General features: G+C 47.6%; 1 protein-coding gene across 1 annotated transcript in view; it reads right to left on the bottom strand.

Moving 5' to 3' along the window:
- Positions 1-22,907, bottom strand: part of LOC126538510 (adenylate cyclase type 3-like) — a 385,015-nt gene that overhangs the window by 55,063 nt on the left and 307,045 nt on the right. Inside the window, exons 9-10 of the mRNA XM_050185368.2 lie at positions 17,586-17,702; positions 4,174-4,517 (exon numbers count right to left, since the gene is read on the bottom strand). Coding sequence (XP_050041325.1) covers positions 4,174-4,517; positions 17,586-17,702 — 461 coding nt within the window. The remainder of the gene's footprint in view (positions 1-4,173; positions 4,518-17,585; positions 17,703-22,907) is intronic.

Raw genomic sequence — 22,907 nt, 5'->3', positions numbered from 1 at the left:
TATTGAGCGCATGTCTGGGTGAATAGGTGGATGATGTGAGCACCCCTTTTGAAGCGCGTTTGTAGCAAGCACCACGAACTTGGCTCTCGTTGCGTTTCAGCCACGTCCTGTCTCCCCCCTCAAGATCTGCACTCCATGATGAAGAATTATTACAACTTTTAACTCTCATACTTTAGTATTTGAAGTTAAATTAGCGGAGAATCAAATGCTTTCTTGAAGGAGTGACTTGAGATCACTCCGCCGGAGCGAGTCGCCAGAAGCAGACGTTACACGCTGTTGAATGGATGGCAGGCGAAGTGCGGACGGGCACGTGTGACATGTGTTCCCATTGATGTCCGTGATTTGTACAGATGTACTACCCTGAAAAACTGTCTTTTGCTTCAATTGATCGCATTGTTTTAATCTGGCGGACTGACTACACCGGCAAATATCAGGCTCCAACAGGCATTGAACAAGGGATTTAAATAGAGTGAACGGCCACTCTATTCAAAACACTGACGACTTACCTGAATGGATGGTTGAAAGTTTGCTCGCAAGCCCTGCGGCGCAAGATTTTTCTGCGACTGATACTATTAAATAGTTCCCGTCCACTTAGGTAAGAACCGGAAACGAACAGGAGAGAAAGAATGTTGTTCTGTGCTCTGCCAGTGCTTTCCTAAAATCGCAGGAAATATTCAATAATTTTGTTTTCAACTAGCCCTTCTTTCTGCAGTAATTTCTGTGACCGATGAATTTGTCGTCATTCTTGTGTGCCTTACTGACACATTCTCTGAAATTGTCTCTGTTCTAGCATTTTTACGCTTTCAAGATTGCTGAGCAGGCTTCTCAATAGAAATTCATATGCCCTTTTTCCGGCTTCGCTAAAAATATCCAGCCGCATTTTTATTGTGGCTGACCAACTTTTAGTGCCGTGGATTGAACAAGTGGTTTCCTCTCCTGGGGTTCCCATTAATGCCGTCGCAGTTTATTGCCCGCTGCGGCAGCTATGGCGTTCTGCTGCACAGCACGAGGTGAGATGCTATTCTGCGGTGGCTGCATTTCTATGGGGGCAGAATGTCCGGTGCCCTTTATGTATGCATGCAAGCAGCGCGAGTTTGCTGCACGCTAAGCAGCCGTTAAACGTCCTGACTATTGGTCCCTTTTTCACCCGTATTTTCCCCTCGTTTAAGGTTTTCTTAGCTTGTTTCTATGCTAATAATTTGGTATAGCGAGCTCCTCAGTCGACAAACTTCCTTTAGTCTCCAAATTAATAAACAACAAGAAATGCGCGTTGACTTTGCCCTCTTAGTAAGTTGCTCCAGAGCGCAACACGCTCACATGCACGCGCACGCTCCCACATGCAAACACCTCAAGACAGGCGCCCGACCCCTGTTTCATGCAGCCTCGTCTCGCCACGGGTTCGTGGCTACTGTCACTAGCCCACAGAAGGCCATGATTTTCACTTCTGCAGCAGCCATACCAAAAACGTGATGGACGCATGTTGCCTGCTAACTGTTCCGTCAGCCTAAACGGCACCATAACTGCAGCTGTCCTCAGTTGTATCGTGCTTAATACAGTGCTGAGTGACCTACTGTTACATCACCTGAAATGGTGCAAAAAGCAGGTGGTGCTACGGCGTCATACCATGTTGATACCACATGATACCAGGTTCTGAAGTTTGCGCCAAAGTCGTCTCAGATTATTGGCACTCAGAATGCACGTATAAGGCGTAGCATATTCCGATGATCCGGCATATTCTTATGGATTTCTAATTCGGGGCGAGCAACAAACTTCTGCATTAAAGGCGCTGCGTTCACTCAGTTGGTGATATTGTTAAAGGGGCTGTGCACTGTTGAGAACATGTATCCGAATGGTCATGGGAATGAGAAGATCGCGCATGGCATTGGCGGAAACGAGCTTGCTTTTAGTCCATAAACAAGGAATGATTTCTTAAATTATGCTTCGAAAATGGGCGCAAAATGACATATTGCGTCGCTTGACGCTGAAGCAGTGCAAACTAAGCAGTGTGCCATCACGAGACCTAAAACCCACGCAGAGACAGTCATTTTGCTTAAATAGATTGATGCCTTGCTTAAAAATTAATTTTACTAGCGAATTCTTACTTTTGCTGGCTGCATAGAGTAATTCATTTCATAGTTATAGTTAGCGCGGGTTGAAAAGTGGCACTGCCTTTGTGCAGAGGAACGGTGTGGTGCGTCCGTGGGTCCAATAGTGTGCCCTCTTGTCATGATGGTGACGCACCTCAGTGCAAGTCGCGTTGTGGAAGAGGTGCAAGGGTTGCTATGGCGCTCAGGATACCGAAAATGAGTTGCGCTTTGAAAGCGCGCCGTCATTGTCACGAGATCACTGTAGGCCTTCCCTATCACATTATGCCTGCTGCTGGACTGTAGCACAAAAGGCTCGGATTTCGGCACAAGCGCCAACAGAAAAGCGCATACTACACGGACTGCGCTTGTACGAAACTCGTGAGATTATTAGTGACTGCGAAAAAATACCAACTAATGACCTATACAATTAGTGCTGAGTACGGCTATTAAGGTCATAATTTTATTTAGTGTTTAGCGACGAAGTAATAATTCCTGCGGAAGACCTACGGCATACCAGCTTCTCTTTTATTCTCATGAAATTGCCATCGCGTCCACTAATAAGTGCTGCGGGCATGTGTACACATAGTTTTAAGAAGAGACTACGCAGATGTTTTAAAGATTTATGTCCGCTTTCAGATGGAGACACTGCACTTTTAGACACTTTGAACGGTAGGTTTTCTAGTGAAGGGCAGCGGATCGGGCGAGTTGGTGTTCCATGGTAACAATAAAGTTCAAACAGCGCTAGACGACAGGACCAGAAAGAGGAGACAAACACGGCGCTGAGCTTACAACTGATTTATTTGAAGTCTTTATTTGGTTTTCTAGTGCGCTACGATATAGTTGATTATGAAAGTATGTCAGGCAGTCCCTATAGAGAGCTCGCAGCGCAAAGGCACAGGGCGAAATACCATAAACTACATATAGAATTGAAAATAATAGACTATTGACAACTAGGTTCTTGTGGCAAATCTTACAGTAATCGGCAGCCTGGCTTGGTTAATTTGCCGCGTCGCTTTATTATCTGTTATGGTTTATGAAAAGCGTAAAACAATTACCGCTATTTTTCGTTGAGTACTGCGGCCTGAATACGAAACTATGAAGACTTGTAAACATATGCCTACATATAATGTATAGACGGGGAATTCTTGCAAAGGAATTAGTATTACTACTTTCGCATGTAACGCAACAAAGTAAAACAAGAGCAATAAATATGTTGTTCATTCCCTTGCCAAAGAGAAAAAGAGATCACGCAGGGGCTCCTGTGGGAGTTGTTTTAAGTGTGCGTAAGCACTGTGCCCCTTGCTCATGTCCGTGCAGCGCGGTGTCATTGCCAATGTTACGAAACCTGATCCGGCCAGTGTAAGCGAATGCACTGTTGCCACACGAACTGCTGCGCACAGCGCTGCAAGGTGAATTTATTACGCAAGCAAAGTACTGCAGGTGGCGGCGACAGGTTCGCTCATGACCTTCCGATTATTTTAAGCCGTTATCACTCTTTAGCGCCTTACCTATGCGTGTCGAACCATCATCAACCGTGATCAACCGTACTGCGGCTGGGGCTGCGTACGGCACGGCCGCGGGAGCGGTATCTTGAAAGCGATCAGCGATGAAGACAGGGAGCGCCGACCGCTGATAGCTTCGCGCGCTGTGTTCTCGCCGCTTAGTTGGCGTTGAAGAGAGGCGCGCGGGCCCCTGTCTTGAACGTGATCTGCGACGTGGGCAGGGTGCGGCGAGTGCCGATAGTTTCGTGAGCGCTGTGTTCTCGTCGCCTAAGCGAGAGGCAGCACAAGGGTGAATTCGCTTGCTGCCGCGGGCGCTATCTTAAATGCGATCGTCTTACGGGACAGACGGATAGATGGGTGGACGGACGGACCGTTTTTCTCGTTGGCTAAGCAAAGAAATGCTTACGCATTTAAAGCTTATTTTCTCCTGAGTCGCCTTCGTTTGAACTGCATACGGAAACAAACTTACGAATTCAAAGCTTCTGCAGATTACAGTAGAATATCTTGCACAATACCGAATACGCCAGCACATTAACACTTCGGGTTACGTCGCGGGCGGTTCACCGGTTGTTATCCCTACTCACTGCTGCAGCTTCGGCTGGTCGACTGGCAGCGCAGTGGTCAGGACTTCCGTTGTCTCGGCGACCATCCCGACGACTTGGCCTCCGAATGACGGCGTTGGCGGCGCCACCCTGAAGTGTTCGCTGAGCGGGGGCAGCAGGCAGAGTGCGCACTGGAGTGCGCACAGGAGCGCCACGAAGGCCATCTTGGTCAGGTAGCTGAGCCGCACCAGCACCGCCACGGCGACCAGCGCCAGCGCTGCCACGCTGACGGAGTGGCGAGCGGTGTTCAACGACGGGAGGCGCTCCTCCTCCGGCTCCCCCCCGTCGGTGGTCGGCTGCACGCCTCCGCTGCTCGCGCCCAGAAGCTGCGACACAGTGGAACGCCATTCAGTGCCGCAACAACAAGGCCGACGACGGCGATGTTTTATTGCGATAGAAATTATATGAACACTCCAGGCGCATTTCTACCGTCGCCGTCGGCGTCGCCGTGAGGTTCCGTATGAGTGAGAGCGCGTGAGGGTGTTCCCGCGAACGCGGTTTAATCTCGCGTGCGCGAGCGAGGAACGCGGCTCGCATTCGTGCCTTCTCCAGTGGACGCGGCAGGGGTTGTGGCGAGGGAGGAGGGGAGTTCTTCTCCGGCGGCTGCTACGGTGCCTCGATGTCCTGCTCGCACGCCGCTCCGTACAGATTGGAGACAACCGCAGCGTCTACCACGGCATTGGCCTTGCGAATCGCGGACGTCGTAGCAGACGCCTTTGGCGTACGCTGTAGGGGCCCGTTTCAGGCGCTCGTGTGTCTTGAAAGCGGTCTGATACGTGGCTGAAGTGCGCGCCCACGCGGACCTCATCTTCAAAGCGATCTGCGATGCTTGCGGAGTGCGCGTAGTGCCAGTAGTTTCGTATGCGCTGTGCTTTTGACAATTCGTACGCATTGAAGCGGCAGATGCAAGGAGGTCAATTGGTTCGCGGCATGCCGCGATTCCTAGTTCCAGCGTTTTCACAGACAGTTTCCGTTCCCATCGAGCGATGCGTGTTCATGTTTACCTGTGCGTGCGTGACGCCGTGCTGGTTAATTTAGTTAAAACACGTTGACGGGCTACTTGGTTTGAATCCAGAATGTGTAAGCGCGCCTGGACAAGGACGTAGAAAGAAGCAGACACACAAAGACAGTGCTGGCTCCGTGTGTCTATTTCTTTCTACGCCCTCATTGAGTCACGCTTACACATTCTATCATTGTTAATTTAGTTAGTAAGCGAATGTTTACAAGTTTATACGTCCGATAAGACTGTATCCTTAATTCGTACTGCTATCTACTAATTTGCTATGGCAATCGGTGTTTCGCCTTTCCAGCGGAACTGCGAATTTTTTGTGTGCGCCGGCCCTTGTGCGAATAATAAAGGGGAGAACGTACCGCCAGTTATGGCAGTTTTTCTGTTGCACCTCATTATGTAAAATGACTTCTTCATACAAATAAAGTTCAAAGTTCAAAATTGAACAGCAACTTTTAAGCGGATCTGGAATGAGATGCTCGGTGAAGGTGTGCCTTTGACACACTAACCAACGCACCGAGTGCAGATGCATTCCTATTGAGATGCGAGTCACTTACGGGTTATGTCCAACATGCAGCTTATAATGCTGCTCGGATTCGTGGATGGTAGTTTCATGAGGATATGACGCGACGCTACCTAGAAATCCACCCTCTCACTTTCTCAACCAGGTCTGCACGGTAATGTCAGGTGATAGCATGATTGCGACGGCGAGTGTGCTATTAAACGGGTTTCGCGGACAGGCCGACCAGATTCGCTCGCCCGCGGATTGCTAAGTGGCTTGTCCGCCAGTCACAAAAACAAAGGAGTAATGCAAGAAAATCGGTCGCCGGAGTGTGTGCCCGCAGATCACGATGCCATTCAACTCAGCAGGCGGGTTTTCCTTTTTCTGAAGGCCCAGTTCACAGCTGACAAAGCCGACAGTTTTTCGTGTCTGCCGGAGGAAATGGGAAAGTGCCGGAGCACAATGAGCCACTATACAACTTGGACCGCAAAATGCGGTCTCTGAACATATTCTTCGCCCTAAAATTGTAGTAGTGAACTGAAGCGAACCTTTTGAAGTTGTCAAAATAAATACAAAACCCACAGGATACAAGCAGTCTGTCAGAGCCTTGTGTTTCATCCGATCACGCCAGCCCCTAATTTGCGTGCCAGTTTTTGTTTTAGGATTGTAGCAGCAGAACTTATGGAACATGGACACAAAAAGAACGACGAGTTTTTGTTTGTTTCTTCGTTCTGCATGTGGCGAAAAAGCCACTGAACACTCCATAGAAACAAGGCGCGCTAATCTGGTCGGTCTGTTGAACTAGCCTCCTCTAAACTCAGTTGGTGGTACATTAATGTTTCTGTCATGGCGCCGTTATCGTGACATCACATGACAATTATGGTTTTGTCGGCTTCAATTTCATTATCTATAACACTTTTTACGCAACACTGCGTTGTTACTAGGGAAATCACTTGCTTGTCTGCTGCATCAATCGACGATTCAATCTGCTCCTAACTCTAAATTTACTGGATGCAAAACGTAACGGTGCAATGAACCTAATGTTAACAAGTGTAAATAATGAGAATAACGCAAAAGACCGATACTTCCTTTGCAAATACTTACTAGTTGAATGGATTACCTTTGGCTCCTGTTACCTCTAACAATTACATCTGTATTGACATTGCTGACAACCTTAAATAGGATGCGCACATTGACCATGTTACTAAAAACGGCAGCCGCCCGCTTGGCTTCTTATGTCCAAGTTTCTCACTTGCGCCTACCTCGGTAAAATTAGTAATGTATAAGGCTGTGGTGAGTGCTGAGCTTGCATTTATCTCTTCAGTGTGGGACCTTCCTGGTTAATGCCTAAGATTGAGCCTTGACTACATTGAGGAGCGCTCTGTGCGGTTCATCCTTTCCGATTTCTCTAGTTGTACTAGTCTTTGACAAGTGAAGACAACATGAGATCTCGCTGACCTCTCAAGCGACGTCGCATTTGTCGCATATGCGCTCTTCATAAAATTCATTACGATAACAAAGGGCTTCTTTTTAATGCTGCACAAGAAGTGAGCCAAGCTACGCCCAAGCGCAGGCGACGGATGAGAGTGTCGAACGTGCGGTCATTTTTTTCGGCTTGTTCGCGCCACTCGAATGGGTCCACTCTGTGCAGGACGGATGACTTTGCCTGCGTATCAAACCGCGTGCCCCTTCTGTGTGAGCTGGAGGGTGCGAAGTATCGGCGTCTAATAGTGTAAACGCAATGGGGGTGTACAACGCATGGGCTGCGATACCCAGTCTGTCAACTACTTCGTTCCCTGCAATGCCAATGTTGCTCGGCAGATTTTTAAAATATACCTTGTCGCCAGCTATAAAAGGAACAGTCAACGGTTTAATATTTATTGTATAACTCACTCCCCTCTCTAATGCCGTAAGGTCGGAAGGTAAATAAAAATAAAATAAATACATGTCATATATGATACAGAGGTGCACATGATAGGGAATATTTAGTACTGCCAAGGCTGCTTTAGTGTCGGCATATATATCCTATTTTCGACAGCGGTTCCTCTCTGCAATAAATCTAGCGGCCGGTAATTGGCCGAACAGCTCTTCCACTGTGGACGACGTCTTGTAAGACAGCCGATAACTCCTGCGTACTCGATACCGGAATATAGAAAACCGAAGCGGAGCTGTTATTTGATGTAGAACAGTTGGTGAAGACGAATCTCCTGGATGTGGTGCATTTTCTGGCGTGAAATGAGCTTCTAAGTAGTGTACAAGATATTGCTTTTCAATTCCTGAAATGTTCAGTGTCACAGAAGGCTTGATGAGCTGCCGAGGTGCATAGTATAAATCTGGCCGTATAAAATAATGACGCTATGACATTATGCTCGATTCTTCGAATGAATGTGTGACGTATTGGCTAAGGCGTTGCCCTACTAAGCCCGAGGGCGCTGGTTCGAATTCCGGTCGCGGCGGCCGCATTTCGACGGGGGTGAAATGCGAGAACGCCCGTGTACCGTGCATTGAGTGCACGTTACAGAACCCCAGGCGGCCAAAATAATCTACAGTCCCTCACTGCGGCGTGCCTTATACTCAAATCGCTGTTCTGGCACGTAAAACCGCAAAATTTAATTTAATTTAGATTTAATATTCATATTTAGATAAATATGAATAGGCGGCTCTTTTGCTCCACGATCACAGTGGCAGTGAGCGTTGAACGCGGCAAACCGAAGCCCGTGAGAACATTGCGGTCGTGTTATTTAGCCGGCGTTAACTGGAATGTGCGTTCAACGCTAACGTGGGTTGAGACAACGGGATTACTTTTAAAGCACAGAGAGCTAAAATACTTATGCGACGTCCAAAGGATGAAACAAAAGAATTACACCACTAAAAGAAGCGTAAACAAACTGCGATTCTATCATTGGCTGCATTCCCTCTGAAATGCGCAGCCTATCATTATTCAGTGTGTATAGCAATGCTCGAATACCAAGCGTTGCACTTCGGCTCGAACAATCTTGCCGAAGGAAGATGGCGCTCACTCTCGAGAGTCGTGGCGCATCCAAAGGTGCGATGAGCAGAAAGTTGGGCTACTCGAAAATAATTACGCCACAAGCTTCATTCCTTTTGAAACGGGGGTGGTTTACAAAATTCCCCTGTCGCATGAAAAGTGTTCTGTGGGCCAGACAGGGAGATGTGGTAACGGAAAGTTGAGGCAGCACCGTGCGCAGGCCTTAGATGGGATCAATCAAAGTGGGTAAGCTGGTTATTCGTTGCGAAATTGTTTTTGCGCTTGAAGATGCGGACAAAGAAAGGGGATGCAGGACACACGAAGCGCTACTTACAACTGGTTTATCTTGAAACAGAACATTCAGTAGCATATCAGATATGTCATGACATGCGCACTGTTCTCCAGGTAAGCAATTTCTTCGTTGAATACTGAGAGGGAAGGTATGCTTACGCAGTCGGCACGTTGCGGTCTTATCGCCATGGCTACGGTGATTTATTTAGTGAATTACTCTTCTATCCGGCCTACGACTGCATATGCGATTAAATTTGGTTCGGAAAGGCAATCCCTGCAGCGAATGGCAAGATGAGCAATGCTTTCTCGTTGAACTTTATAGTTGTGCTCTTTCCGACGTTGATTAAGGCACCTCTCTGTTTTACCAAAGTAACTCGGTGGATCAGGCCACCTAGCAAATAACCGTTTGGACCATCCTCTCCTATCGTTTTGGCGAAAGACGAAGTCAATTATGTCGATAAATGACTTGGTAATTTGCGTAACTGATAGTGGTGTTAGCCAAATGCGCCATGTTTCTGGTCCTCCTCTGTTCGCATGCGCCAATATATGTCTTTCCCTGTCACCACGTGACTTTAAACAAATCAAATTCTGGGCTTTCACGCGCCGAAATCCCGATATGATCATGAGGCACGCCGTTGTGGGTGAATTTAGCCACCTGGGGTTCTTTAGCGTGAACCTAGGAAAATGTACACGCGCGTTTTCACAGTTTGCCCCCATCGAAATGCAGCCGGCGCTGCCGGGATTTGATCCCGCGACCTCTTGCTTCGCAGCGCAACACCATGGCTGCTTAGCCACAGCGACGGGTCGTTCACGTGACTTGCTGTCATCCGTTTCAAAAGGCTAATGCAGTTGAAGAGCAGCGTTGTACCGTTCCTGTCGTCTTCTTTGTCTTTGTGTCCTTTTCCGCTTATCCTTACGCGTTGGAACACGTCCTTGTTTGCAATCACTAATCACCTTGCCAAATATTCGTATTCTGACGCGGCTTTGACACATCTCTGGTAGTGCGCCTGGTGTACTTGGACGTAGTGTGAGAATTGTGGTAACCGCATATAATTTACTCTTATATTAAATTACTCGGAAAAGGGCGCCTAGAAAATTAAACTTTCGTGATTACCAAACGCGTAGTTTCACGGTAGCAGCACGGATGCAACTGCCGATGTGTTATTTGAAGTAATATGTGACTTTGTTACGTCGCTTTTCCTTTTGCGTCACTCGTGTGCACTTCTTACGACGAATCAAGGCACTCAAGTAACACGCTGTAAAAGCACAGGACCGCACAGCATGGCACTGTGTTCCTCCGTCAGTTCTTGTTTTCTTTTTCTTTCATTGGCTATTATAGGCAGAATAAAAGGCTTTGCGAGAGCGCACCTCGGTTGTGCAACAGTCTGTATTGAGTGACGGCTGCGAATCGAGAGCTGTTGTAACAAGTTCTGTGCCACGTTCAGTTAGCTAGAAGATTTTGCTATTTTTTATTGTGCTTGTCAGTGCGCAAGCTTAGCTTTCTAATCTCACCACCTGACGCAAATCGCAGAAGCCAGCATAACGGAGAGCGCATTTCAGGGCTGAAGCTCTGCGACAAGCCAGCCTCTCGGAAATGTGGCGCAACCATGTCCCAATGACGTCAAGGCGAAGTCTGGCCCGCGCCTGTCTGGTTGTAGCAACATACTAACCAGCTTACTGTTCAAAGGTGCGCCGCCGCGAAAGAGTTAGCAGCGTCATTTGACCCATGCCGAAGGCTCTACTTTCTTCACTGCACGTGGTACAGCTCTCGTTGTCTAGAGCGCATAAAAACGCGAAATACGCCTACTCGTGTTTGAATACCAGCGCGCCATGTAGACAGCATTGTGAGTTGTATAGGAGGCAAAAAGTGTGCAAGAAATAGGCGCGCACGCACGCAGGCCCGCTTGCACGTAACACATACACAGACACACACGCACAAACGCACACGCACGCACGCACGCACATGCACACGCACTAAGAGACACCTAGACAGAGCAGTGTCAAATGTGGTATTTGTCTTGTAATGGTCACATGAATCAAAGATAGGCAAAATGATTTCCTTTCTGTTACTCTGTTTCTATTTGATTTATTACTGTTTCCTTGATCAACATGTAACGTGTGGTATGTTTCTAAAGAGGAAATTGACAAGATCACAACAGAGACATAGGATTAATATAGCTTCTATTTATGTTCGAGGAATAAACACAGTTACGTTATTTCCCGTGTGTTCACATTGCCCAAAGTGATTGGTAGAACACTTTGTATTGCTGCAGCAGTTCTCCGAAAAATATTTGTAGCGTCAGATTGCGGCTGGGTTCTAGCGCCGCACGAGGAGCTTCGCGCGTGTTACGAGGCCTAGCTTTGCGTCACCTAACGGCACCGCAGCAATCAGTAAACATGCTCTGGTCTACATGCCGGTAGCATACGAATTGCTCAGCGTTTTTTTTTTTTATGATATAGCCTACATGGCAAGAGCCGCAGCAGGAAACTTTGTGCACTCGCACTGGGGTTCACGTGCCACTATACTTGGGCCGCACTGGCTACCGTCGACTCCGATTCACGTTGAATTCTTGACGAGGAAATCGTTCCAATGTCCTCAATGCGTGCCTGCCTAAAATAACAGTCCAACAGCCGACGCTGAGACCTCGGGGCTTTCAAAGCGTCCAAGTTCAATACTGCCCAGTTTGTGTTCTTGTGCATTTGTTTCCGTGAAACTCATAATATGACGACGAATTCATTACGTATGTGGCGAGGAAATGTGTGAGCTTGGAGGAGCATGAGATGAAAAACAATAAATGCGAGGCAATAGCTCAGGTGGTCGAAGAAAGGAAAACTCTTAGAAAACGGCCCCGATCCAAAATAATTCGTTCACCGGCTACGTTTAGACCTTTCTTATAACTGCACGAGAAAACGAGGACACAAGAAAGAAACACACATCATGGATCGGAGTGAAAATGCCTCGTGCTATCTAGGTGGTTTTGTATTAGCTACGCCAGTAGTGACATGTTTGCTCTCCGTCGCAGCCGAGTGCGCGCACAGCCGTTTCTCTCCGGCTCCGAAGTGGGTATGCCACACGTCATACGTACTCCTTAGGAGCAGGCATCTTTCGATCAGCAACGCCGCGAGTAGGACCGGGAACGAACTCGTATACACCGGGCCCATGCTGCAGCCCGGGCACAAGAACAGGCTCGTCCACCCGAGTGCAAGAAGCTACTGCGCACCGAGGATCCGGAAGCCTACCAAGCCGTCGTTTAATAACCCGTCGGCATTAACCCAGTGATAAAAAAAACCGGGAACGCGCTTCGCTGGCTAACGACCTGTATGGAGTGCTTGAGCGGTGGTTTTTTAACATTATTTGACCAGCTGCGCTTCATAACGCGCACTCAGAGCTCAGTTCATAAGCTTTTTCGCACAGCAACCTTTCGGAACGCGGCCGCCGCTTACCACACATTCTTGTCAAGTAAGCGAACATTACAAAACCTGCCGCGGTAGCGCAGTTGCTGTGGTGTTGCGCTAATGAACCCGAGCTTGCGGGCTTTCATCTCGGCCACGGCGTCCTAATTTTGATGCAGGTGAAATGCGAAAATGCTCGTGCACATATATTTGGGTGCACGTAAAAAAAATCGACATACAAAGTGATGAACAGTAGACCGTAGTCACTCACTATGCAGGCACTTCGGATCGTCGTTTTGGCACGTTAAACCCCATAATTGAATGAATTAATTTGTGAACATGACGAACCAAAACGGCAGCATAATGGCGTCACAAGCGATTGAAAAAAACTAAGACCGACTTAGAATTTGCAAGCAAACGAGATGTAACGGCGATAGTCCAAGGAAACCGCACTTCCTCTGATAAATATGTTTACATGAGTGGTACATTAGGTCTCCATGCAACTCTGACTGTTTCGACAACATATTACGATATACACAGGCTGCGTATTTACGAACAACTGTTTCAAGATTATTTTTCATCAGATATGAGCTTGCGCTCAGGCAAAAGTCTAGGTTTTCAGTGCCACGCATTTTATTCCAGTGCCTACGTCGGCAGACTGTAGCTTTCCTCTGAAGGAAGTGGCGTGTTTGACTGCCTCGTCTCACTTGCATCAATGAGCAAAAATATACGAATGCGAGGCCCGCAACAAAAAAAAAAATAGTGAATTTATCCGTGATTCAGGCGCGCGAACTCAAATTTACGGGTGCACTGGAAATTTCATAATGCCAGGTATTGCACTGTAGTCCTTAGTTTCAAAATATATTCATAGGCCGAGAAGAAAAGCGGCTTTATCACGGGTTCTGATCTGTATACTTTGGTAAAGGGATTACGTCGAGCTACACAACCACTATTCTCCCACTATTTTTCAACGGAGCTCACGTGGTGCAATACATGATCAGAACGCCTTGTCTGGCAAACAGGTAGTCAAGAGTGGATAACGTCGGTGGGAGAGAGCATTTTCTGCTGAACGGTACGTTAATAGCAAACAAACCGATGTATTCTCTGTCTACACTCAGGGGAACCACGTTTATGATTGCATAGACGGCTATCATGATTAGAAACAAGCGCGGAAAATGAGCCACTAAGGAAGATTTTAAAAATGAGGACACTGGGTCTTGGCTAACAACGATGCCCTCCCGAAATGTTAGTTACAAAAGCTTGCCTACTCGTTTTTCTCAGAGCGAAATCAGTGACCTCGTTAATTACGGGCAACGTACGAGGAGAAATCGGTGCACCATCACCGAAAGGAAAAGCTCCTTGCATGTGTCTAGAACAAACCTACGCAGGTACTTCGATGCTTAATATGACCCACGGTTGCAAGCTGATAAAATTAAAATGGCTAAGTACAACCTGAGAAGAGAAGTGTAAGAAAAGAAGCATCTGTCACGACGTGAAGCAGCAGAAAACGTTCCTCATTTGCGTAGAAAGGTGATACGCGTGCTGGTGATCTGACTATCGTGAGAGCAGAGCCTGCGCGTCCTGGTCCAGGTCATGTTCGAAAACGAAAATGCCGACGAGCGCGGTAAACATGCGGTCGCTCATTAGTGTCAACTCTCTAAAAAGCAAGTACACGGTGGCGCTCGCTTACCCTTTACACAGCGACATGTCTGCACGGAGACCACTTCCGGATGTGGTTCCAGGTTCTGGCAATTTAAATGAAGCCCCCGCGGAACGGCGGATACATTATGAAACAGAATATCTTGATGCGGGAGTGTTTCTCTGTATTTTTTCCCTCTGTCTGCTTGTTCTTTTTCCGCTGTTTTGTTCTTGCAACCCGCGCTGCTGATGCCGCTTTTTTTTGAACTTGAAAGAAAAAACGTGGGCCTGCAAGCGATCATGTTCGTAAGCCGACTGAACAGTTTCAATTAGTGGCAAATGGGAATGAATTCCCGAAACTAAACATAAATATTCGTCGCTTCAGAAGAGAACAACACAAGAAATTTACGCTACACCCAAAAAACAATCAAGCCCCCCCCTCCCCCCCAATGCGTGAATTTTACAACAATAAAAGATGGCTCAACGCTCGGTTCTCTTCTTCGTGCTTGATGTACAGCGTTCCCGTCATACCTTCAGTTTAGGAGAATACTGCGCAGTATCACGAGACATATGAATTTCAGCATTACACATTGGCCTGCGTAAATTGAAAATCTGGAATACGAATCAAATATTTATTTTTGCTTTTTAATTCGTATTGGATTCAAGAATTCAGCACGCGGAAATGCCCGATATTTGTTTCTGTTCGAGTGCAAGGGATAACAGCACTTATTGTAGTCTTGATGGAGGGGGGCTGATGCACGCGAGGACTGTTGAGGATAATTACGGCGCAGGAGAGCCGCGCACGTTATGAGGCCCGAGGTGGTGAGCGAGCGCGCGGTGTTCTGGTCAATAGTTTCCAGTCACTCAATGACAATTTGTCGCTTTTGCACAGTGAACGTGCGAAATGGGCTTCTCGACTCAAGAAGATGAACTTATTAGCTGGTTAGTCTCGCTATGCTTGCATCTCGTGAAGAGAACGTGCGGTGCTGCACCACACGTCTCTCATTCATCAAACACGACATTCCTTACGAGCATGTGATGACGTGCTGTTCTATTGTTTTATTGCTGTCGTTGTCATGGTGCACCACGTAACTGAAATCAATAGCGCGAAATTTGCTAGCTGCTAACTTGACCGAACGACCTGTTGAGAACGGTGTTACATGCATGCATCAAGTATTGTATATAATTTGCTTTTTTTTTACCAAGCGAACCCCACGCAGTATTAGTACTGCAGCTTGTTCAGAAAGGAGAGAATATAGATATTTGATTTGATATTCAAGGTTCGTGTTTCTCCAACATTCATGTTCTGTTCGATTTAGAAATATGTATAGTAGAACAGTCCTATAACTAGCATAACTATTATTTATCACATATAATAACAACACAAAAGACCCTCTATAAACTTCCTGAGAAGTGTATGTAATTGCTGAATGCTTCTAATTACATCTTCAACGATTAGCGGTTATCGCAGAGACGCGTAATTGCTATCATGTCTTTCTATTCCTTCCTTGATGACTGAGTTAATTACCAGTGTCCTGTAGAAAGTGCTGCATATGCATTGCAGCATGAAATTTATCATTAGAATCCTGTTCTGAAATAATTTTTTTCTACCTAAAGCTACATGCCTTTCTGACCTTAGGTTCAAAGTTAGCGTGTAATCATGCTGGATTAACACCAACAGTGATCGTTCACCGCACTGAATGGAACAGCCCCTCCCTCCTCCTTCGTTCCCCCCATTACTGACACCAAGAACTTAGAGATTGCCAATAATCACACTTTTTCTTAGCTATGTCACACTTTTACAGCAGGAGCTTTTGTTACCTTCCACTTCTTTCTGTAACGTACCGGAGATTTGGGCGTGCATTTAGCAAACAAGGATAATTGAGCTCAGAGTATGGACCGAGGAGGCAACAGGTAGGCTCCGCGAAACATCACTGCCAAACCGCATGAGGAGCTCGGGCTTTAAGCCCACTGTTTTGAAAACGAGATTGCTTGCACACATATGAGGCGAAATAAAGCAGGAATATAATGAAGAAATAGGCATCAAAACTTCGATAATCTGATGTACATGAAGGTTTTGGATATTCTAAAATAGCGTCAAAGTCGATATTATCCTACATTTATAGAAGTCTTACTTGCACACTGTTGTAGCCATTTTTTGTACGTTGAGGTGAACCTGCCCCGGCAATGAAATCGTGGATGCATGAAAAATGTATGATTACTAACTCACTGAAAACATACTGAATTTGTTTTCAAACGACTGCTGCTTCTTTTTTAAATTTACCTTTTACTTCGACAGCAATTAAAAGCTTGAAAATTGATGCGGAGTTACCTCCCGCGGTTTCGTTGAATTCGACGGTGACGGCCTACTTCGTTACCGTAAGGTTGTCGTCGTCAGGCCATATCACAATGCTCTGAATCATCCTCGCCACAATACTTGAGTGCCCACTACAGGCACAGCAATTCAGATACACGGCTATACGTGTAGTTCGGAGCTGCTCCCCGCGCCAAATCTGAGAGGGCAGCGGCGCCTGTGGACGCACTTCAGGGACCGCAACGGGCGACACTGCAATGGTTGGGGACGATGTTTTGGTTTTACTGCATCGCAAAGAAGAAGCTGTGCTTGGGGATATATCCGCGTGAGAGCCTGCTGCTTGTCGTAGCAATTAGGTTCAGAGCCACAGGAATCGCTGAAGTCAGTTACTTTGCCGTTTTGGGGCTTCAAAGAAACATTGATGACTAGAGGGTGGATTTTTAGGCACTAATAACGTGCGATTTCGGTGCCTAAAAGGGCACATACAGCCTCATTTTAGGTACCATAGCGTCCGAAATAGGCACCATAAACTGCTCGCAAAGAACGACCTGTTTTATGTGTTGACTGAGTATAGCCTGTTTTCGTGGTGAGAAAATTCGCGTAGCATTCACTTCCGAGATTTGAAAAGCAGCTGTCGTATGTGCAAGCCATCTTTTCACAACGCTTTGCTGCGCAGATGAGAGGCCACTTGTTTTTTGTCAATTCACGTAGTTCAGCCAACAAAGTTAATGCGTTTGTCTTAAGGCTATGAGCACTGTGAGTGTATATCCAATAGGCAAGCTTTCTTGCGCGCACTGGCGCACCAAGTGAAGCAAACACAAGAATACAAAATGCGGTAGGAAAGCGGCTGAAGTGCGAGAGACAGCTGTGTGGTGGGCAGAGTTTATTACACAGGAGCAGAGTTAGTTGCTGCAGAGTTAAGGTTAGCCGTCATTTGCAGACACATCTGCACAACCACAGAAGAAGCGGAGGAAATTCATGCGCAGTAGCACAAACTACGGAAACAAGCACAGTCAAAGCTAATTGCATGGTTTGGATATGGACGAAGCTATAGGTCTGTAAAATAAAGGTGGCGCTCTTTCTTGTCTTGTTCTATGCTTCATATTGCTTCCCGTCCTAGTGCACCCTGGCAAGTCTGAATAGACTAGCGAAGAAAAAAGTAGCCATAACGTTACGCTGTCTTTCCTCCTTAAGGAAGGTGTAGCTTTCGCAAAATGAACTGCTCAAACGGGGGCAATAAAGAAATAATGAAGCTTACCGTGGTAGCCAAGTGGAGTGACGCCCAGAGCGCGACTGCCATAAAAGAAACCAGCAGTCGAACCCATGACCTGCTCTGCACCGCTGTTGACACCACGGTCATGGGACGAGGTGGTGCCTACGAGTACAAGGAGTTTTACGAATTATGACACAGACGAATTAGTGACACTGTTTCCACAAATATTTCCTGGATTGAGGGACCACAAGTCAAGAGAGGAAACAATTTTTTACAAAAAAGAACATAAGACATATATCACGGAAGCAGTGAGGATGTGTGGAAACCGACCCTCGCTAACACTTTCCACGCACACTTGTCGGCCACATGTGTTCGAATAAATGCGGCACACGCGTTTTGCACACAGGTATGCGTGCTTGGCTTCCCTAGAATCTGCAACAGCCGGAGTACTCAATGAATAAGGAATGGAACTTATCGAAATTGAACATCTGTTGGTCATTTCGCAGTAACGAGTGGCGGTTGGTAATTTATCTGTACTTACTTTGCATTTGTAGAGTTGTCTTCACCATGATAAAAACACCATTATCATCAGACAACTTTATGTTCACTGCAAGAATGATGAAGCCAAGACATCAGTCTGACGGTGGTTCCACGGTCAGCAGGACGAATTATACCACATGGGTATTTCTAATTTATTGCTGCGATGGGACAGATGTCTTAATCGGTGTGGGGACTCTGGGGAAAAATAGTGTAAAGTACATAGAATAGTACGTATATTTTTTGTTTTACCGGTATGTACCTTATTCTGGTTAATAAAAATAAGGGCAAATACTTTGATTCGCCCCCGTGCATATAAGATGTGGGTCTGTGGCCCACCTGTGGCCAATTGTTTCTTCATCTACTTTCATTTCCATCAATTAATCATTTCTTCAATTCAATATTAAGTACAAGTAGTTTCCCCTATACTGTCCTTGGTGTCTTTGTTGGCTTCTTGTGATATGACTATATATACATATATATGAGCGAGAAGAAAGAGAACTGAGGGGCCCGATTTTTGTTTAATGATAAGAAGCCAATGCACAAAGGCACCAAGGACAACATAGGGGAAATTACTTGTACTTACTAATTAAGTTAAACAAATGATAAATTATTAGAAATGAAAGTGGATGAAAAAAATAACTGGCCACGGCTTGGATACGAACCCACGCCATCGCATTACGCGTGCGATGCTCTTACCAATTGAGCTAGCGCGGCGCCGAGTTCCCATCCACTTTCTGGGTTATTTATGTTGTACTACTAGAAGTAACCCTGGAAGTGTTAGCCAGCGCCACCACTCACAGACCTTGGCGGCGGATGTGGCACATCCTTTCTGCGGCAGGCGTCACGAGAACATGATCCTTTTGGGTGAAGGCAACCGGTCAATAAACCCACTCATGCTACCTGAAGGCATCAATGTTACCGGATTCGAGACCCTCGTTATGTAATGAACGAGAAGAATCGGTCCACTCGGTTAACCGAGGGGCCCGATCATTATGAATCATATAAGAAGCCAACAAACAAAAACACCAAGGACAACGCTGCCGCAATTGGTAAGAGCATTGCACGCGTAATGCGAAGACGTGGGTCCCACCTGCGGCCAGTAATTTTTTCGTCCACTTTCATTTCCGTTGACTTATAATTACTTGAACTCAATTAGTAAGTACAAGTAATTTATCCGACGTCGTCCTTGGTGTCTTTGTTAGTTGCCTTCTTATGAAACACTCACACACACGTTTACATATATATATATATATATATATATGACCTCACTGAGTCTCATATGTGTAGTCCCTCTGAGTGTTTGTGCTTATGGGTAGCTGGCGCTTTGTCAGGCATTTATTTGCCTTTTCGCCAGCGTCCACGCAAAACGTGCACATGATTGTCCGAAAAAAAGTGTGTATGTATGTATATATATATATTGTCACGTGGTAGGGACCTTAAAAAACACAGTAGCAATACTGTGAAAGACAAAACTAGCTTTTATTGGGCGAACCTGTGCCCACAAAGACAGGCTACACTTAAAGCACAACGATAGCGGCGAACACAGTCGGCGATCGTCGAAAATCTGATCAGCGGGTCCAGTGCGTCGGCTTTTATACAGCAGTCATCGAATGTTCCAGGCTAATCGTTGGGACCCGCGTGCTTTCCACAAAGTTCTACACCATTCGCGTCACGCCATGAAATCAGATAACACAAGGTACGGCGACAACAGACAGCGGATAGAAGCATCGATAACTTTCCAGAAACTTCGGATACATGCAAGCGCGTCCCGCGCTGTGCGATAAGATTTGTTAGGCGGCGAAACGTGGTCGCCCGATAAATATAAGTACACGTGTCAATACCACCCTCTTAAAAAGCATCGACCCGATGCTGCAAACAAACGAAAGTAATAAAGAAAAGCACTCGTAGCAAAGAAAACAACAAAATAAGGAAGTTCGTCAGCGTCCTTAAAAGGGTTTAAGGTGCACCACGGGGACCACTTCAGATCGTGCGCGGCGCCGCTGTGAATGCGAAATTTCGGCTTCGGCCCTGATGACTTGATGGCTTCTAATATTGTCGCAAGCCGCTTAAGGTGATCGTCGAAATTTCCGGCGAAGATGACGACGTCATCCAAGTAAACAGGACAGGTCTGCCACTTCAATCCTGCTAAAACCGTGTCCATCACGCGCTGGAACGTTGCAGGCGCCGAGCACAGTCCAAATGGCATAACCTTGAACTCATAGAGGCCGTCTGGCGTGATGAAGGCGGTCTTTTCGCGATCCCTTTCGTCGACTTCTATTTGCCAGTAGCCAGACTTGAGGTCCGTCGATGAGAAGTATTTAGCATTGCCGAGCCGATCCAATGCGTCGACTATCCGTGGGAAGGGGTATACGTCTTTCTTCGTGATTTTGTTCAGTCGACGATAACCGACGCAGAAACATAGGGTTCCGTCCTTTTTCTTCACTAAAACAACTGGAGACGCCCACGGGCTTTTCGATGGCTGGATGATGTCGTCGCGCAGCATTTCGTCGACTTGTCTTTTAGCTTCGCGTTCTCGCGTCGAAACTTTGTAAAGGCTCTGGCGGAGTGGTCGAGCGCACTCTTCGGTTATTATGCGATGCTTTGCGACTGGTGTTTGTTGAATGCTCGACGACGTCGAAAAGCAGTCTTTGTATCGTCGAAGCAGACTTCTGAGCTGTTGCTGCTTAATTACGGGGAGACTTGGATTTATGTCGAAGTCTGGCTCGGGAACTACGGTCGTCGGGGTAGATGCGAAAGAATCCGAGAGGACAAACGCATCACTGGTTTCCTGAATTTCCTCGATGTATGCGATCGTCGTGCCCTTGTTGATGTGCTTTAACTCCTGGCTGATGTTTGTCAGCAACACTTTCGTGTTTCCTCCGTGCAGTCGAGCGATCCCTCTTGCGACGCAAATTTCACCTTCGAGCAGTAGACGTTGGTGGCCTTCGATGACGCCTTCTACGTCAGCGGGTGTTTCGGTGCCGACCAAAATAATGCTGGAGTGAGGCGGGATGCTCACTTGATCTTCGAACACACTCAAGGCGTGGTGACTACGAGGGCTCTCCGGCGGTATCGCTTGATCTTCCGACAGCGTTATTGACTTCGACATCAGGTCGATGATTGCGCCGTGTTGGTTCAGGAAGTCCATGCCGAGAATGACGTCTCGTGAACACTGTTGCAGGATAACGAAGGTGTCAGGGTAAGTCCGGTCATGAATGGTAATTCTTGCCGTGCAGATTCCACTCGGCGTGATGAGGTGTCCTCCAGCGGTCCGAATTAACGGGCCTTCCCATGCAGTCTTAACTTTCTTCAATTGGGCTGCGATGGGTGCAATCATGACTGAGTAATCGGCTCCTGTGTCTACTAAGGCGGTGACTGCGTGGCTGTCGAGAAGCACGTCGAGGTCGGTGGTTCTTTGTATTGCGTTACAGTTAGGCCTTGGCGTCGGATCACGGCTGTGTCGCGTTGACCTGTGGCTGGTATGGGACGTCGTCAGGTCGTCTTTCGTCGTCGTATTCTTTGCTTCCACACTTCGTCGGCGGCGGAGGATCTTCGTCAGTTGGACGAACAGCAACCGCACCTTCATCGGTTGCTGCTTTTAGTTTTCCGGATATGGGCTCGGTGACCGGCCCCGCGCTGGGCCAGTGTATGGACGGCGCTGCGGCGACAGGTAGCGGCCTGGGGACGGCGAACGGGATGGTCGTCGAGGGTTCCACTGAGTAACGGCGAGGTAGTCGGCGATGTCACGAGGGCGTTAACCTTCTCTCGGGCGCTGTGCGTTGACGGCGAAGCCTCGCGATCCTAGGTCGCGGTATGGGCATCGGCGGTACACATGGCCGGCTTCGCTGCAGTGGTAGCAGAGCGGGCGGTGGTCGGGGGTGCGCCAAATGTCTGTTTTCCTCGCGTAGGTGCGCTGGGCGACGGGTGGCCGTGCTGGCGGCGGTGGCGGCGGACGACGAAATTGCGGCGTTACAGGTCCCTGGCGCGGTCGCGGAGGGGGACCTTGGCGGCGTGCGACGGCGGCGTAGCTCATCGCTTCTGGCTGGGGATGCGGTAATTGAGGTTGCACCTCAGGAACTCCCAGCGATCGCTGAACCTCATCTTTCACGATGTCAGTGATCGAAGCTACTTGAGGCTGAGACGGAGGCAAGACCTTGCGCAGTTCTTCGCGCACAATGGCCCTGATGGTCTCTTGGAGATCAACGGAGCCCAACGCTTGGATGGCGCACTGAGGCGTGAGCACTTGGCGGTTATATTGCCTAGTGCGCATTTCCAAAGTTTCCTCAATCGTCGTAGCCTCTGTCAGGAACTCAGCTACGGTCTCCGGTGGGTTTCGGATTAGTCCGGCGAAAAGTTCTTGCTTTACGCCTCGCATCAAGAAACGTGCTTTTTTCTCTTCGGACATTTCCGGGTCGGCGTGCCGGAAAAGACGGGTCATCTCTTCTGTGAAGATGGGGATGGTCTCATTGGGTAGTTTCGGGTTTCCAGCAGAACTTCGGCCCTTTCTTTTCGGACAACGCTCGTGAACGTCCTCAGGAAGTTACTGCGGAACAGGTCCCATGTTGCAAGGGTGAACTCCCGGTTCTCGAACCAAGTCCTCGCGGCATCTTCCAAGGAGAAGTACACATGTCGTAGCTTATCCTCAGATGTCCAGTTGTTAAAGGTAAAGATCCTTTCGAAGGTTTCGTGCCAGGTTTCCGGATCCTCCGACGTAGCTCCACGGAAGGTAGGGAGCTCTCTGGGTTGTTGAAGTAGGCGGGTGACACTGGGGCTGCCATTGTGGTTGTCTTGGCCACAATCTTCCTGGTCTTCTCAGGTAGAAGTCCG

This window comes from Dermacentor andersoni, chromosome 4 (assembly GCF_023375885.2).
Source record: "Dermacentor andersoni chromosome 4, qqDerAnde1_hic_scaffold, whole genome shotgun sequence".
Lineage (NCBI taxonomy): Eukaryota > Metazoa > Arthropoda > Arachnida > Ixodida > Ixodidae > Dermacentor > Dermacentor andersoni.
Note: the sequence above shows the minus strand (reverse complement) of the source record. Positions and strands in the feature narration are given on the sequence as shown.